Source organism: Radiomyces spectabilis (genome assembly GCF_025331425.1).
Source record: "Radiomyces spectabilis strain NRRL 2753 chromosome Unknown BYT42scaffold_1, whole genome shotgun sequence".
Classification (NCBI taxonomy): Eukaryota; Fungi; Mucoromycota; class Mucoromycetes; order Mucorales; family Radiomycetaceae; genus Radiomyces; species Radiomyces spectabilis.
This window is the reverse complement of record NW_026251926.1, coordinates 2,351,281-2,365,236: the sequence shown is the minus strand read 5'-3', so window position 1 is coordinate 2,365,236 and position 13,956 is coordinate 2,351,281. Positions and strand designations below refer to the sequence as shown.

Sequence of the window (13,956 nt, the reverse complement as noted above, 5' to 3'; positions counted from 1 at the left end):
ACAAATATTTTCTACGCTGCTTATATATACTGTAATTTATTCTCATATATGTCCAAGAAAAGTGCGCTATTTATACATGTTCTCTTGCTGCAGTATGCTTGTAGTTGATCACCTCGTAGGTGCAGGCGAATTAATGATATCCATGTCCGGTTCTTCAGGCTTATTGCTCCTTGCTTCAACTTTTTATTTCGAGTAATAAAATATCACGCAACAATAAAACAGATCGACAGAAACAGCGAGTTGAACCAAAGAAAACAGACCAGGGACCAGAAATCTGACATTCACCGAATATTTCTGACAGTTTTTGCCTCGCATATCGATGTATCTCTATAGCAACCATGTTGCGTCAATGATAAAAATAAGAAGCTGCGCTACCAAGAAGATGGTGCTAAGATTATAGTATGGCATAAATGGACGATATCCCATAGATGTAAAGCACCAACTTTTTATGCCATTATTTTGAAAAATTTGAGTCCGTGTGAAGTTCAGATCAGTGAAGTCGAGTATCCGCATATCTCGATTGATTTAATGATTATTATCGTAACATTATTCGGTTTCTGTGCGTTTTTCAGGTCCATGTATTATCTTATTATCGTAAAGGAGGATGCAGTCAATATCATTATAACAAGCAGTAGACATCTACTATTTTTTTTATTTTTGTCTAAAGATTACCGCTTTTTATATAGGATATATCGAATTATACGTACAATACAGTGTTGGCTACCTATTTAACGCGAATGATTCTTGTCGGCGTTGATTCCTATAGTATGCTCTTATCAATCGTTATTTTCTGTGCAGTGTTATCTAATCTATGAAAAGATTGATCCCTTAAAATTGCCATATATAATATTGGATCATAGATATCGAAAAACAATCAATTTCAAGGATGAATTCTATACTGCCATTTATCTTTACCCCTTCAACACTTAATATCATTTCCAGTAGCATTGTTTATTCTCTTGATGCTTCAATATTGTTGTCATTGATTAGATGAGAATGACAACAATAACAGCGCCATCTCCCACGGTTTTGATAGAAATGATGAACAGACACTTCTCGCATATACGAAGGGTTCGATCGTCCTGTGTTTCCTTATTATCTCTTGCAATTTATTAAGAAATCGCGCATTGATTAACAATCAAAAGGTGAAGTATACTTGGATTAAATTGCGAAAATCTTATAGCAATTATATGCGGTAAATGGGAGAAAAGAAAAGAATGTTCTGACGAAATGCATCATCCACTTTTCAACCATGTGCTTTGATCTTTGATGAAAAATGCATCTAATAAAAGTGGTTTGCCATGTTGGAGAGAACCAGAGTTTCTTATGCACCTGACATGTCGATCGAACCTGTTCCGTAGCAGCCATGCTTGCCTTGGTTGCCATTCATTCAAAATCACCTGTATTTTGCATTGAAGAAAAATATTGTACATGGTCGTCCGTTCTCCTTGTTTAGTCATGAATGCTTAATCAACGTGGCGAGGCATTCTCAAGAATTTCAGGTCCGAGAAAGCATCTTACTGCAGCGAACAAAGAGAGACGGGTATTATATACGTAAGTCACTTGCATCTACATTTTTGGAAGAAGGGCCTCCTTTTTGTACGTTTTTGGCATGGTTGTAAAGCTTAGTATGCTCATTAGGTCGACGAGACAGATAAAAGTCGCTCCCTTTTTTGTGAAAACCCCTTTTTTTTACCCCATGGCTCTTCTCCGCACTGGGTCACTCCGCTTTTGATCTATCTTACTACCTTCCTTTCTACTCTTCTTTTGATCGCTGTTTCCTTTCTTCCTTCCGTTCTATCCACTTGTTCATTCACTCGTTCAATCAACAGCTTTCTTTAACATTGAACATCATTTTTACTTGGTGCTTTGTTTTCCCCCCTGGATCTCTTTCATTCCATTGTTTTATTTTATTTTTATATTTACTGTTGTGTACTTGTGATTTTTTTTTTCACCTCTCTTTTGAATCATCCTCACTCCCTCGTGTCTCTCCTTTTATCCACAAGTCGCAATGTCATTCGTCGAAAAGCAGTTCACCGTGATAGCTGTAGCGCTCGTGTGTGTCATTCATGGCCAGCTCGTGACTGCAGGTAGAAAACATAATGAAAAATAACCAGTGGAAAACATCTTGTTCATTAGACTAATTCACTGTCCGCCAGATCCGTCCATCGACCATGGCGAACCTACGGCCAACATCCCGATTTGGGCCGTCATTCTTGGCATCGTGGTCATCGCTATCCTGTCACTTACCCTGATCTTTGTTTTCATCCGTAAACGTATCTTCCGATCACCCCGTTCCAAAATCACCGAAGACGGAATCAGTCGAACCGCTACTCCCAACGAAGACGTGCTACGTGAAAAAGATACCGAGAGTTTGGAAAAGCGGCCTTCTTTCGGGTCGCTGCGAACCCTTGTCACCTCACGCGTAGGCGTTGAAAAAGAATTTGAGACGGCCAACGATGCACCTCCGTTACCGTCGTCGTATGTTCCTGCGTTAAAAAAGGATTTGTCACAAACCGAGTATCTGTCACATCCCTTTCAAGAAATGAGCATCGCGTTGCCACTTCCTCCACCTTCATCGTCCCTGTTTGCAGATAAGCTCGAACTAAACTCAAATGAGGCCAACGACATTTTCCAGAAATACATGAATACTGGTCATCATGATGAAGAAAAATCCAAAGGCTTCGTTTCGGTTGATCTCGATATGCCGTATCTGTACGCCAACATGCAACATAAAGCAGCCACTCTTCGTAATACGCTACGGCAGTCACTTCGTCGCCAAAAATCCAATTCCAAACCTGCGCCTATACAAGAAGTGTTTGAGCCTCAGGTACCAGAGGAAGAATCAGTCCATCATCCATCAGGCCGTCGTTCATCCATTGCATCCCGACAAGGGCCCATGTCGCGCCAAGATTTGCATACAGTCTTGGATGCTCCGCTGCCAAAGAAAAAAGTCACCATTGCCCAGCAACCGCAAGTATCTATAAGTGATAAAATCATGGTAGATAACACGGCTTCACCATGTACCTTCGACAAAGAAGAAGACGACGACTGGAAAGAAGATGAAGCGCCGATGGCGTCCCTGCCTTTGAGTGACACGGAGGATCCGGCGGAGCATGAAAATCACGCCAACACCATCCATGCTGCGCGCATGATTATTCGCACAGCGTCCCGAAAATCAAGACGTCGGTCCACTATGGTGGATGATGATACGCTACAAAGGACTGCACTTCAAGCCGCTGAAGACGGCAGTTTTTATTTGTCGCCACAAGCTAGACGAGAAGCGGCAGGTTACTTTTCCAGTGTGCGCAGTCGTGATCCGCGGGTCATGGAAAACTTGACAATGACCACCGGTTCGGCCCGTCGATTGGTTCGTGACAGCATTGTCGGAAACGGTCGTGCCTCGGTTTCCGCTGTTGCCATGCGAAACAAACAAGGCCCTACCGCCCAAGATATTGCCGGTTGGTGGCAGGAAACACAAACGAGTGAAAAAGAAGAAACAAAACCTCGAGATTCGTTATCGGCGAACCCCGCCTTTGCTGGAAAAGAAATGACAAAGCAGAACGGTGCCAACGGTATCAGTCCCATTGCAGCATGGGAAGGGGTTCAACCTCGCTGTTCTCAGCGTGCTGGCACTCTTGGACGGAGTACGCAACGAATGATTACCGATTTGAAAGAGTCCAAGCTTTCGAAACACCTATTCGATTCATCGAAGAAGGAGGAAGCGGAAGACAGTCTCAAAATGGAAGTGTCACCGAATGATGCCGACGAACTGACCAACCCTTCTTCGAACAAGTACGCCGTTACCGAGGACATCAGGTTGAGTACCGACAATCATGAGAGACCATCGATAGACGGGCCTCGCACCAAAGGCAAAAAGAAGAAAGTCGATACTATCCGACGCATGATCCAAGGGTCCTGGACAGGCAACTTAAAACCGAGCGGATCCATGAACAGCCTTGCTTCACTATCGGAACAAACCCCGTCCAAATCGTCTCAATTCTTATCTGTAGCCGGTTATTCTTCCACCAAACGACCGAGTATTCCTGCCGCATTCAATACTGGTAATAATGAAATCCATCCGTGTCCCTACTCTTCCTCGGCATCCAATGGCAAAGGGGAACTGTCAAAGAGGGCATTGATTCACGAGGACAATCGAAGCAGCAGCGGAGATGAAAGCGGTGTAACGATGCTACCTATTGGAAAAAAGAGGGAGACCATGCGCGAAGCAGGAGTAGAATATGGATCAGCTGCCGCGAAGCATCTATATAACGACGAGGGACCTTCATCCAACCATCACAGTAGCAGCAAAAAGAAAGGCTTCTTCGGTTCCCTAAGAGTTACGAACCGCAAGGCTCATACACCTGGTGATTCACCGACGCCGGCCCAAGAAGAACGCGATCGTTATTTACGACAACTCAACGATTTTTATCCAGCCTCTGAACACGACGAAGCAATGGATCCAGCTGCATCTGTCGTACGACCTCAATATTAAGCTCGATCGATGAAGCAAATCGTCTTGCCAAGTCATGGACCAACTATTTTTTTTTTTTTTTTTTTTTTTTTTAGCATGAGCTGAATTGCTATTTCCTCCCGAGCTACTGTACATCCTTGCCACAAAGCGCCTTCTCGTCGAGGAGAGACCAATTCTTCTCTCCTTATTTATCCATTTCACACCATTATGCACCCTTCCTTTGATACTTCGCAGATTGAAACGAAAAAAAAAACCCTAATCTTATTTTTTTTTGCGCTCTTAGCACAACATTGTTTCTTAGTTCTGCATAATGTAAAACTGCAAAATAGATTATATTTTCTTTATTGATATTATACTTCCTTAACGTCGTAAAAAAATAAGTTACAAAGATAGCTCCCAATAACTGACCACAAAGGAAATCTGTGCAGTCATAAAGTCCAATGTCATGGGCAGACGCCAGTGTACTTTCGGTTCTTTTTTCTTATTCCTCTTGTTTGAACGACATATGATCAGATAGATCAACGAAAGTAAACGTTCATTACTGTCACAAAATCAATGAATCCTAGATATCATGCGTGAGGGTATGCATGGCCAGATCGGTCGTTAACCAAAACCAGTACTTTATGCACAGAAGTTCGGGTTAAAGCTCATACTGTAGTTCGAACAGCAGATCCCATTTCCTCTTGGTCATCACTTAAACTCGTTTATCTACTATTGTATTATCTAACAAATCATAAAACTTCAGAACAACAGATGCTTTTTTTGAGATGAAGGTATCTTACAGTATGCGGGTGATTTTAGCACTGATCTTCCTTGAATATTGAGACGGCTACGGAAACGGTATTTATGATAAATCCCAGACAGTAGATCGACCGAATTTTTGTCATGTATGCATTTCGATCCTACAGTCTCTTGCTTGGCATCTCTCATTGGCCGCATTTTCAAGTACAACACGAGGTTACAAGCCTTGTACAGCCCAAAAGTATTCATATGTGTAATCACCATCCGTTTGTTCCAAGAAGTAGGGACGAGCAATCGCAAATAACAAAGAAATGCTGTTATATGAGAAAGTTTTTGAAATAGCGGCAGCATGTCAAAATGAAGGCAGTAATAAGGAAGCACCGCTTGGCTTTCTGCTGTGAGCCTACCAATTTTGGGCGATGAAACGGTTGTTATCTTTGATTCATTGAAGACCAACCTTTGCTCTGCCCCAACTCATCCATATCGGTACTAATAGACTTGATACGCTACAAGCTTCTCAAGTTCAACTCATTTAATCATATAACGAGCCCAATATTATGCGTACAAGACGGATAACACAGAGCTAATACCTCACATTACATGCATGGGAATGACCATTCATCCCCACAAGTTCGTGTAGGGAAGATCCCGAATGAAGCTTGTGGAAAAAAAAAGTCGCTTTGGACCGCACACATTCGTTTTATCTTAGCTCTTGAACTCGCTTGGCATCAAATGAAAATAAAGTGTTCTTCATTTATTTTTCTTTTTATATGAAGTGGCGTAGTTCGTCCACAGGACATTAAGCCCACTTTTTATTTTTATTATTCAACCCACAAAGGGCTGAGAAAAAGAATAATAAAGGCAAAAAGCCTTTTTTATTTTTCATTTACCTTTGTTGCGATTAAAAAGCAAACCCACCGACATACCTTCCACAATGACCGCGCTGATGACTAGTCAGGCGCCCAAAGGGAAGAGCCAACGGGAACGAAAACAATCTTCTTCAGAGGATGGCCAATCCTATCATTAGAAGATGGTTTTCGAATTTTTCGCCATACCCCGAATGCTTTACCAAAAACCGGAGCGTTCATCATTACCAGTAACCACCAGCCTAGCAGCCCCTGATTCCGAACTGGCGCACAAAAGAAAAAAAAGAGATCAGAAGAAACGCCCTCTTTTTATATCTTTTGGCGGACCTTCGATTTGTGACCCTGTTTCTGACCGCGAATGCACCTCATTGGCTCGATTCTCGCAACAAAACTGGCGAAATTCATAGCCTCACACTTCTTTCGCGTAAGCCATGCAAAGAGGGGACTGCGCCATGTCACTCATGCTGCCATGAGCAACAAAATGCTACTACAGTCACTCTATACCTTTCAATAAAGCCTATAGTTGAACGCTGATGCGACATGCTTCAGACTTTACGCACTTCAGTTTTTTATCTTGTGGTATGCTAGGAAGTTTCCTACCTTGCCCTGCCCCTTTGTATCAGTTTTGTTTTTAAACCGTGTGTTCAAGTTGTTATGACAATAAAAGCTCACTTACTACTGCCCATTACCAGGGTGTCATTCCCATGGTGCCATGTTGCAATGGCGATGGAACACCGCAAGTGATTTTGAGAGTATCCTCAAGGAGATTTCCTGCTGCGCCACCGGTACTCATGTAGACTACCGGTGTTAGTAACTATACGAGACATGCCAACGCGTTAATAGCGTGTGCAGTTTGGTTTCCCCGTTGTGTGCTGCGCTGTTCTTTCGCATGAGTTGATCTATTTGCAGGACTGATGCATCTCCACTTGAAATTGATTCACTTCTCCGCCGCAATGGGCTGGGTTGAGTTATAAAAAAATGGGTTCCTTACCCAGAGTTTTACTTGAGGCTGCACATATGGGTCCACAGTCTATTGGAGATATGTAGTTCTGAATAGATAGAAATTTCTCATGATAGTACCATCATTGCTGGAGCGCGGAATCGTTGTTGTAGGAATCAAATAAAAATATCCCATTATAATAATTGCCCGTTCTCTTCGTGGAAGAACTGTGTGTGTGTGTGGTTTTTTTTTTTTTTTTTTTTTTTTTTAAAAAAAAAAAAAAAGAAAAACCGATCGGTTTCCAATGTGCTGTACAAGGAAATAGATAGATAGAAGGATAAGGTATGGGAGCAAAAACATTAGATATGTGTTAGGTAAGGAGAGGGAATATGATACAAGCACTTTTTCTTTTCTTTTTTTCTACTGCGCTTCTTCCTGCTGAATAAGCATGGTCAAACGGCGTAAGCGTTTGAGATTGAGCTACGGAAAGGGAAGATTTCAATAAATTCCCTATCTCACAAAAAAAACCACCAATTACAAAGAGCTTACCCATGCTGGCAAATACATCTGAGGTTTTCTTTGACGTGGAAGAGGAATTTCGAAAGGATTGGTAATATCGTCCAGAGCGACAGGTTCAAGCAGCAAAGCATCACTCTTATCACCACTGACATGAGCCGCCACCGCAGCGTGGATTTCTTGTCGAATGGGATTCTAAGAACCATTGTTTCAATATCTCATATCTTTAACCAGCAATGCACTGCCATCTATGTTTTTACGAACCTCATAATCGGCCACATGGTATTGTGAAATCAGTTTTTGAATCTGGGTTGGGGAAAGGATCCAGCATACATCATAGATGTTCTCAATGTCATCGAGCGTTGCCTAAGCGCGATATAATCGAGTGAGTGGGCCGTATCTCTTTGATGGTGCATAAGGTGACATGTCTTACCTTTTTGAATTGCAATAATTTGGTGGATTGCATCAGGTGTTCTAGTTGAAGCGTGCCTTCAGGGATATCATGGCTCTTGCACCATTCTTCAACACGAGTAATATTGTACTGGATTTGCATGGCTTTGGAGTAAACAAACAGAGTCAGCCACGTGTCTGGTATCGCCATTCATGGCTGGTATCACAAGAGCTTACCTCGCTTCCAGGAAGAAAAGTTTCTGCGCATTAACAGATCGTTGAATGCACTTACACCAATCAGCTTGAGTAATTCAGTCAATGCTTGCGTAGCGACGGACTGTTCAATGAAGTAGCACTTCATGGTACGCCACACTTTGTTCAGGAAATTCAGCAAATCATCCATGCTGTAGCTTGGCTGCGACGAGCCGGTCAAGATCTTGTTAAAGAATCGGCCGGTATCCTGTGTAATGAAGCCAGGCAGCGATTGACCTTCAATAAGAGCCGGGATCACCATCTTGCTCAATCGCTTCTTCAATTCAGCCATCCACGCGTGGAAAATATTGTCTTCCAAACATTGTAATTCAAACTTGATCGTGGCCACTAGCTTCTCAAAATCGTGCCAACCCGCCGATCGTCGACCACCGGAAGTCCCCTTGAAGAAAACTTCATGCTCCATATTTTGTTCGGCTAAACAAATCAAAGACAGTAACTCATGCACATTTGACAACCAGAATGCACAAGGTACAATCGCCTCTTCACCAGTAAAGCTCTATATTAATCGGTCAATCCAGACATGTAAACATAATGCAGTCGTCAAAATGCCAACGTCCTTTGATCTTTTTGCTTACCAAGCATTGTTTTTGGATTGTGTCCATGATGGTGAAGGCCAGTCGTTCGGATTCTTGAATGTAGCCCAAGCGCCACATCTCTGTCATACAGAGACCAATGGTATGTGCTGGGAAGAAAATTTCCTTGGTCTGTGGCGGATTCTGCAGACTCGGCAAAGGCATCTTTAACGCTTTAATCAATCCTTCCAATATTTCTTCTTGCAAGTTCTCTTCATCTTGCAACAAATGTTGAATCTGCAGAAAAAAAATCAGCTACTCCATTGTTGCCTCGTGATGATCATTGCCCGGTTGCATACCTCTTCTTCCGGTGTTTCATCGATACCGCCGGTTAAGCTACCTGCTTTACCGCCCAAGATGGCACTGAACTGATCCACGGAGGTTGGACGAGGGTTCTTGTTGTTATTCAACAATTCGGCTTGTCGGATGTAATCAATGGAAGACTTTGGACCATTCTTGCGCACTTCGGCTGAACTGTTTCTTCTTGCGCGACGATTCAGGACGGCGGTCATACCTGTGGGCGATCGGCTACGTTCCATGGGGGATTCTTCCTTGATATCTTCCAAATCCAAAGGCTTCACAGGCGAAGGTGAAGGCGACGCATTGCGAAGTCCGTTTGGACCTGGTGAAAGGCCGCGCACCGTGGAAGCCGATCGTTGCCGTTGAGGGGCATGCAATACCTGCGACACCTGAGCTTTCAGAGCGGCGACTTGGCTCTTCAGTTCCGCCACTTCCGCTTCATCCGTGGCACGGCTTATACGGTCATTGGCTTCGTCCAATGATTTCTGCAACTTCGCATTTTCTTCCTTTTGGCTATCCAGCTGTTTGGAAAGCTGGGCCAGTTCACGTTCTTGAGTCTTGAGTTTCTCATTTTGCGATTTCTGTTGCGTCAACAACTCATCCCGTGCTGCTTTCAGAACATCAAATTCGGCTTGAGGGACGGTCGGCTCTTGCAATCGTTCTTCGAGGTTCTTCGCTTTGCGTTCCAATTTGGCATATTTATCGGTCCATGTACGAACCTGGGCTTCAAGTTGAGTAGCCCGGTCGACGGCCGATTTCTTCTCATCCTTCAGCACCGTCAGCGTCTGAGTCAATTCAACCACCTTGTTCTCCAAAGCATACGACACTTCCTTGAAATGATTGACGGAACGAGCTTCCAAACGCAGACCCGCCAACTGTTTCCTTGCTGCACGACGACGAATCGCTGATTGCAGTTGAACGACAAACGCACGTTTGGCCTTGTAATGCTTGCGCGCAAACCTGATGTCCCCTAAATTTTAGTCTCTCACATACTACATACGTGGGACAACCCCTACGGGCATCCTATGATAGGCAGAGCACTTACCATCCTCGTACCAAACGCTGAATTTGCGTTGCGGCATTGTTGACTCGCATCGACGAGAAAGCGCGACGTGCATTATAGGCGCGAATAGCTGTAAAAAAAGCCGATAAAATGCATTAGAAAAAAATAGATTCAAGTATGCATTATGAGGATTCCATGAGAGGAAAATGGAGAGGGGCGGCACTTTACCTGTCTGTAGACGCAGCACAAACTGTTGTTGAGCCAAAAATTGTTTGCGTGCAGCATAGCGACGCCAGTGAGACTGAATGCAAATGGCGGCCTTTTCTTCACGCAATCGTTTCAGTTTCGCCACAGCCACCTTACGACGAGCAATGCATTGCAGACTGAGGGCCAGTTGTTGCATACGCAAATAGCGCGTGCGGTAAATGAAACGTCGCATATTCTTTTGAAGCAGAATAGCACACTCGTTGAAACGATCCAATCGTAGTTTTTCCAAGTAGGCCAACTAATCACCAACAATATATCAGTACCAGTACCAGTCCAACACATAAATTTAATGGGATATTTACCTGTCCCGCACGGAAGAAAATCTTGGTAATACCGACTTGATATTTGTCTTGGTCATGAATGCAAGCGTCAAGGATCGTGGAACACAATTCTCTCCCATCGGGCTTGTTACGTGGATCCCAATGTTTCGACGAAACCAGCGCATAATAGCGATCAGCGAATTCTTCAAAAGTCCATCGTGAAGGATAACCAGCACAACTGATACGAATGGTCTCCAGAACACCACATGCACGAAGTTGAGACAGCACCATGTTGGGTTCAAATTCCCAAGCTTTCTTGGCCTCGTTTGGTTTAATACAACGGATGTAGTGGACATTGGTATTGCCAATAGTGTCCATCAGATTGATCAAAGAAAGCTAAAAGCGCAGGGAAAAGACCCAAATCACACATTAGTCGGAGTTATTTCAATAACTAGGCTCAACGAGTTACCTTGAAGATGGAACCAAGCGTAGGTTTTCTGACGACCATACTCATACGTTTGTTATTCTCGGGCTATTGCATTGATGGGAGCGTTTGAGTTGATACATTCATAATGCCAGCAGCGATGAAGCTTACCGTAGGAGCCGGATTATTGGCAGCGGCCTTTTCCAAGATTTCTTTCAAAAAGTCAAATTCTGCGCCTTGGAGCAGACTCAAGTGTTCGTCTGGCACAGTATCCTTATTCTTGTCGATGAAATTCTCTGCTTCATACTGCACATCATGTGCGTAGTGCGCAATTGTGAACGCATTGTTCGAAAAGCGTGGTTTCTTGAAATAGTTCTTGAAATTGGCATTATCAAAGTTGCTATACAACTTTTGACAAAAGCCTTGATCGGAGCCAGAAGGAAGACGCGATTCCTGAAGTACAAAGGAAAAAAAAAATGAGTACACCTGACGCCAAAACACAGAGAAACACGACTGATTTACCTCGTCGAGCAGGGACAGAATACCCAATTTTCCTTCAATGAGTTCGATGCATCTTTGATTGTCACTGAATTCGATAAAAGTCCAGTTGATCTTTTCCCGTACATATTCTTCCTGTTCCAATTTGAAAACGTGTTGATTGAACTAACAAAAGAAGCCTTTCAGTATGAGTGATCTTGTTTATCAGTCGTATGTCCTATTCCCCTCCCCCCAAAAGAAAACACTTACTTGTTGCTGCAGTTTCTCATTGGCATAGTTGATACAGAACTGTTCAAACGAGTTCTTCTTAAAGTGTTCGAAACCGTAAATATCGAGGACACCAATGAAAGTAGAGACCTTTTCGGCGTCAGGACACGAAAGGCTGTCGTTGATGACACTGACAAGCCAGTCAAAGAGATTGGCATAGATGTATTTGGCGACGGAATCTCTAACAACGAGGGCCTGGGTCGGGTTAAGATTGGTGACGATCTTTTCGGACCGCGTGACAATTTGCTTGCGAACGATCCATTTGCGGAATTCCGTAGGATTGATGCCCAACAAGCGTGTAGTGATCAAAAGAGCCGGATCTTGGTCGGAAAGCATGGCATCGCCACGGCCCGAGATTTGCAGGTTACCAATATGCAACAAGGCAGCTAACAGCCTGAAAATTTTCCACTGCAACTGCACCGACAGTCCCACCGTCGATAACGCTCTCTGGGTGACTTCAAATTCCGCGGCATCGTCCACGCCCAACACGGTTCCCGTCCCGCTTTGATTCAGATAGTGAAAAGACGAATAGTCCCCAAGCTCAAATTCTTTCTTCTCCGACAACGGAGCACCTGCGCAAAGCTAAACAAACAAAAAAAAAAAGACGATCCATGGTTACACAACGGAGGCTAAATTCATCAAACCAAAAATGGACAACTGGGAAACCGCCTGATTCTTGTACTTTATTTTTGGCCAAGTTTGCGCTTCAGGCACTTACCTGATAAAAGATGTGATAGTTTCGTTCTGTTTCTGGTTGAAAGATCAAGCGAGATCGTTCCAGCAAGTAAGTTCTTATCTTGGCACCAATAATATTGGCGCCATCATCAAACTGGATTTCAATGTATTTGCCGAAACGAGAACTGTTGTCATTGCGTGTCGTCTTGGCATTACCAAAAGCTTCCATGATGGGATTCGTTGCTTATCATACAAAAAAAAAGTTGTCATTAGGACCTTGTGCTTGATGCTTTTTTTTATCCATCGGCAATACACAAGCGTATTGTATCGTTCTCTTTCCCTTTTCTTTTTCTTTTCCTCCTCATTTTTTCGTTGTTCCCATTGAATTTTATTCGCAGTTCATTGTATTGCTGCATGCATGCAGGAACCTTATATACCTACCAAGAATCTGTTCTTCGACTTCCGTCATATTGCCGTCCAACTTTTGCTTCTTGCCCGCGGATTCTTGATCATCGGCGGTAGCGAAATAACGCATAATGTATTTGGCACTGACTGTTTTACCCGCACCACTATAGAATATAAAACCGCCGTTAATCAGTATGAATGTTGGGTGGATCCAGCTGGCTCCTTTCACCCGCTTTTGGTTTTTTTTTCTTTACCTCTCTCCAGATACCACGATCGTCTGATTAGTCTGTTCGCGAATCATGCATCGATACGCATCTTCCGCAATAGCGAATAAATGAGGTTCCAGTTCCCCTCGTCGTTTACCAGAATATTGCTGTACAATATCTGGCTCATAAAGGGCCACACGATCGAAAGGATTCATAGCAATAAGCACGATACCAGAGTACGTATAAATAAGATGTTGCATGTATCGCGTTCGGATGGTGTTTAGAACTGCCAACAGACAAAGCGAGTTATTACGGCTGCTCACAGACAAAGGCAAACAAGGGTTCTTTTCTTGAGTCCGTGGTGCGTTATTACCTGCTGGTTCGTTCAAATAACTCAAGTTGGTCAAGTCATCGGTATATTCCATTTTTGGAGGATTCCTTAGTGGCGGGAGGGTGGATCCGCCGGTTTTGTCGACTTCGGCGAGGGTGCTTTCGAATACATGTTCCTGTGTATTTTACATTCACTTTTTAGTGTCTGACTGACAAAACGTTCATGATTGTTTCAAATAGCTGAAAATAAATTCAAAGATGGGGATTGGTCGAAAGCTAAAAACAAAACAAAAAAAGAAAAAACGCAAAAGGGGTACGGTGTCAAGGTAGGATCGGAGCTGGGGGAAGTGATGGGCGGAGCCACTCACCTTTTGGTCGCCGTCATCTTCAAAAACTAGCCGAACTTTATCGTCGGTGATATCGCTCGATACACAGGTGGCAGATACCCAGGCCTCTTTCTCATCCGTGAACCAAGCTTTGATCCCCTTGGTATATACTTCAACGGCCTGACGTGCATTTGCCGTACTCATCTAAGCAAATATCATACGT

The 13,956-nt window shown here is 43.5% G+C and overlaps 2 protein-coding genes across 2 annotated transcripts; one reads left to right on the top strand and one right to left on the bottom strand.

Annotated features, from left to right (window-relative positions):
* Nucleotides 1–2,011: 2,011 nt before the first annotated feature.
* On the top strand, nucleotides 2,012–4,495 carry BYT42DRAFT_542269 (uncharacterized protein; the record flags this gene model as incomplete). The annotated part of the gene is made up of 2 exons (XM_051565610.1): nucleotides 2,012–2,090; nucleotides 2,160–4,495. The coding sequence occupies 2 exons, from the start codon at nucleotides 2,012–2,014 to the stop codon at nucleotides 4,493–4,495; spliced, it is 2,415 nt and encodes an 804-aa protein (XP_051428649.1).
* Nucleotides 4,496–7,441: 2,946 nt separating this feature from the next.
* Nucleotides 7,442–13,937, bottom strand: BYT42DRAFT_488722 (P-loop containing nucleoside triphosphate hydrolase protein; the record flags this gene model as incomplete). Its single annotated transcript, XM_051563893.1, has 19 exons — nucleotides 7,442–7,501; nucleotides 7,571–7,732; nucleotides 7,802–7,903; nucleotides 7,971–8,092; nucleotides 8,165–8,696; nucleotides 8,776–9,009; nucleotides 9,072–10,032; nucleotides 10,118–10,205; nucleotides 10,304–10,580; nucleotides 10,645–10,998; nucleotides 11,072–11,134; nucleotides 11,198–11,479; nucleotides 11,549–11,689; nucleotides 11,774–12,373; nucleotides 12,510–12,709; nucleotides 12,908–13,035; nucleotides 13,126–13,363; nucleotides 13,451–13,583; nucleotides 13,776–13,937. 19 exons carry the CDS (start codon nucleotides 13,935–13,937, stop codon nucleotides 7,442–7,444), a joined length of 4,839 nt encoding a protein of 1,612 aa, XP_051428648.1.
* Between the last annotated feature and the right edge of the window lie 19 nt (nucleotides 13,938–13,956).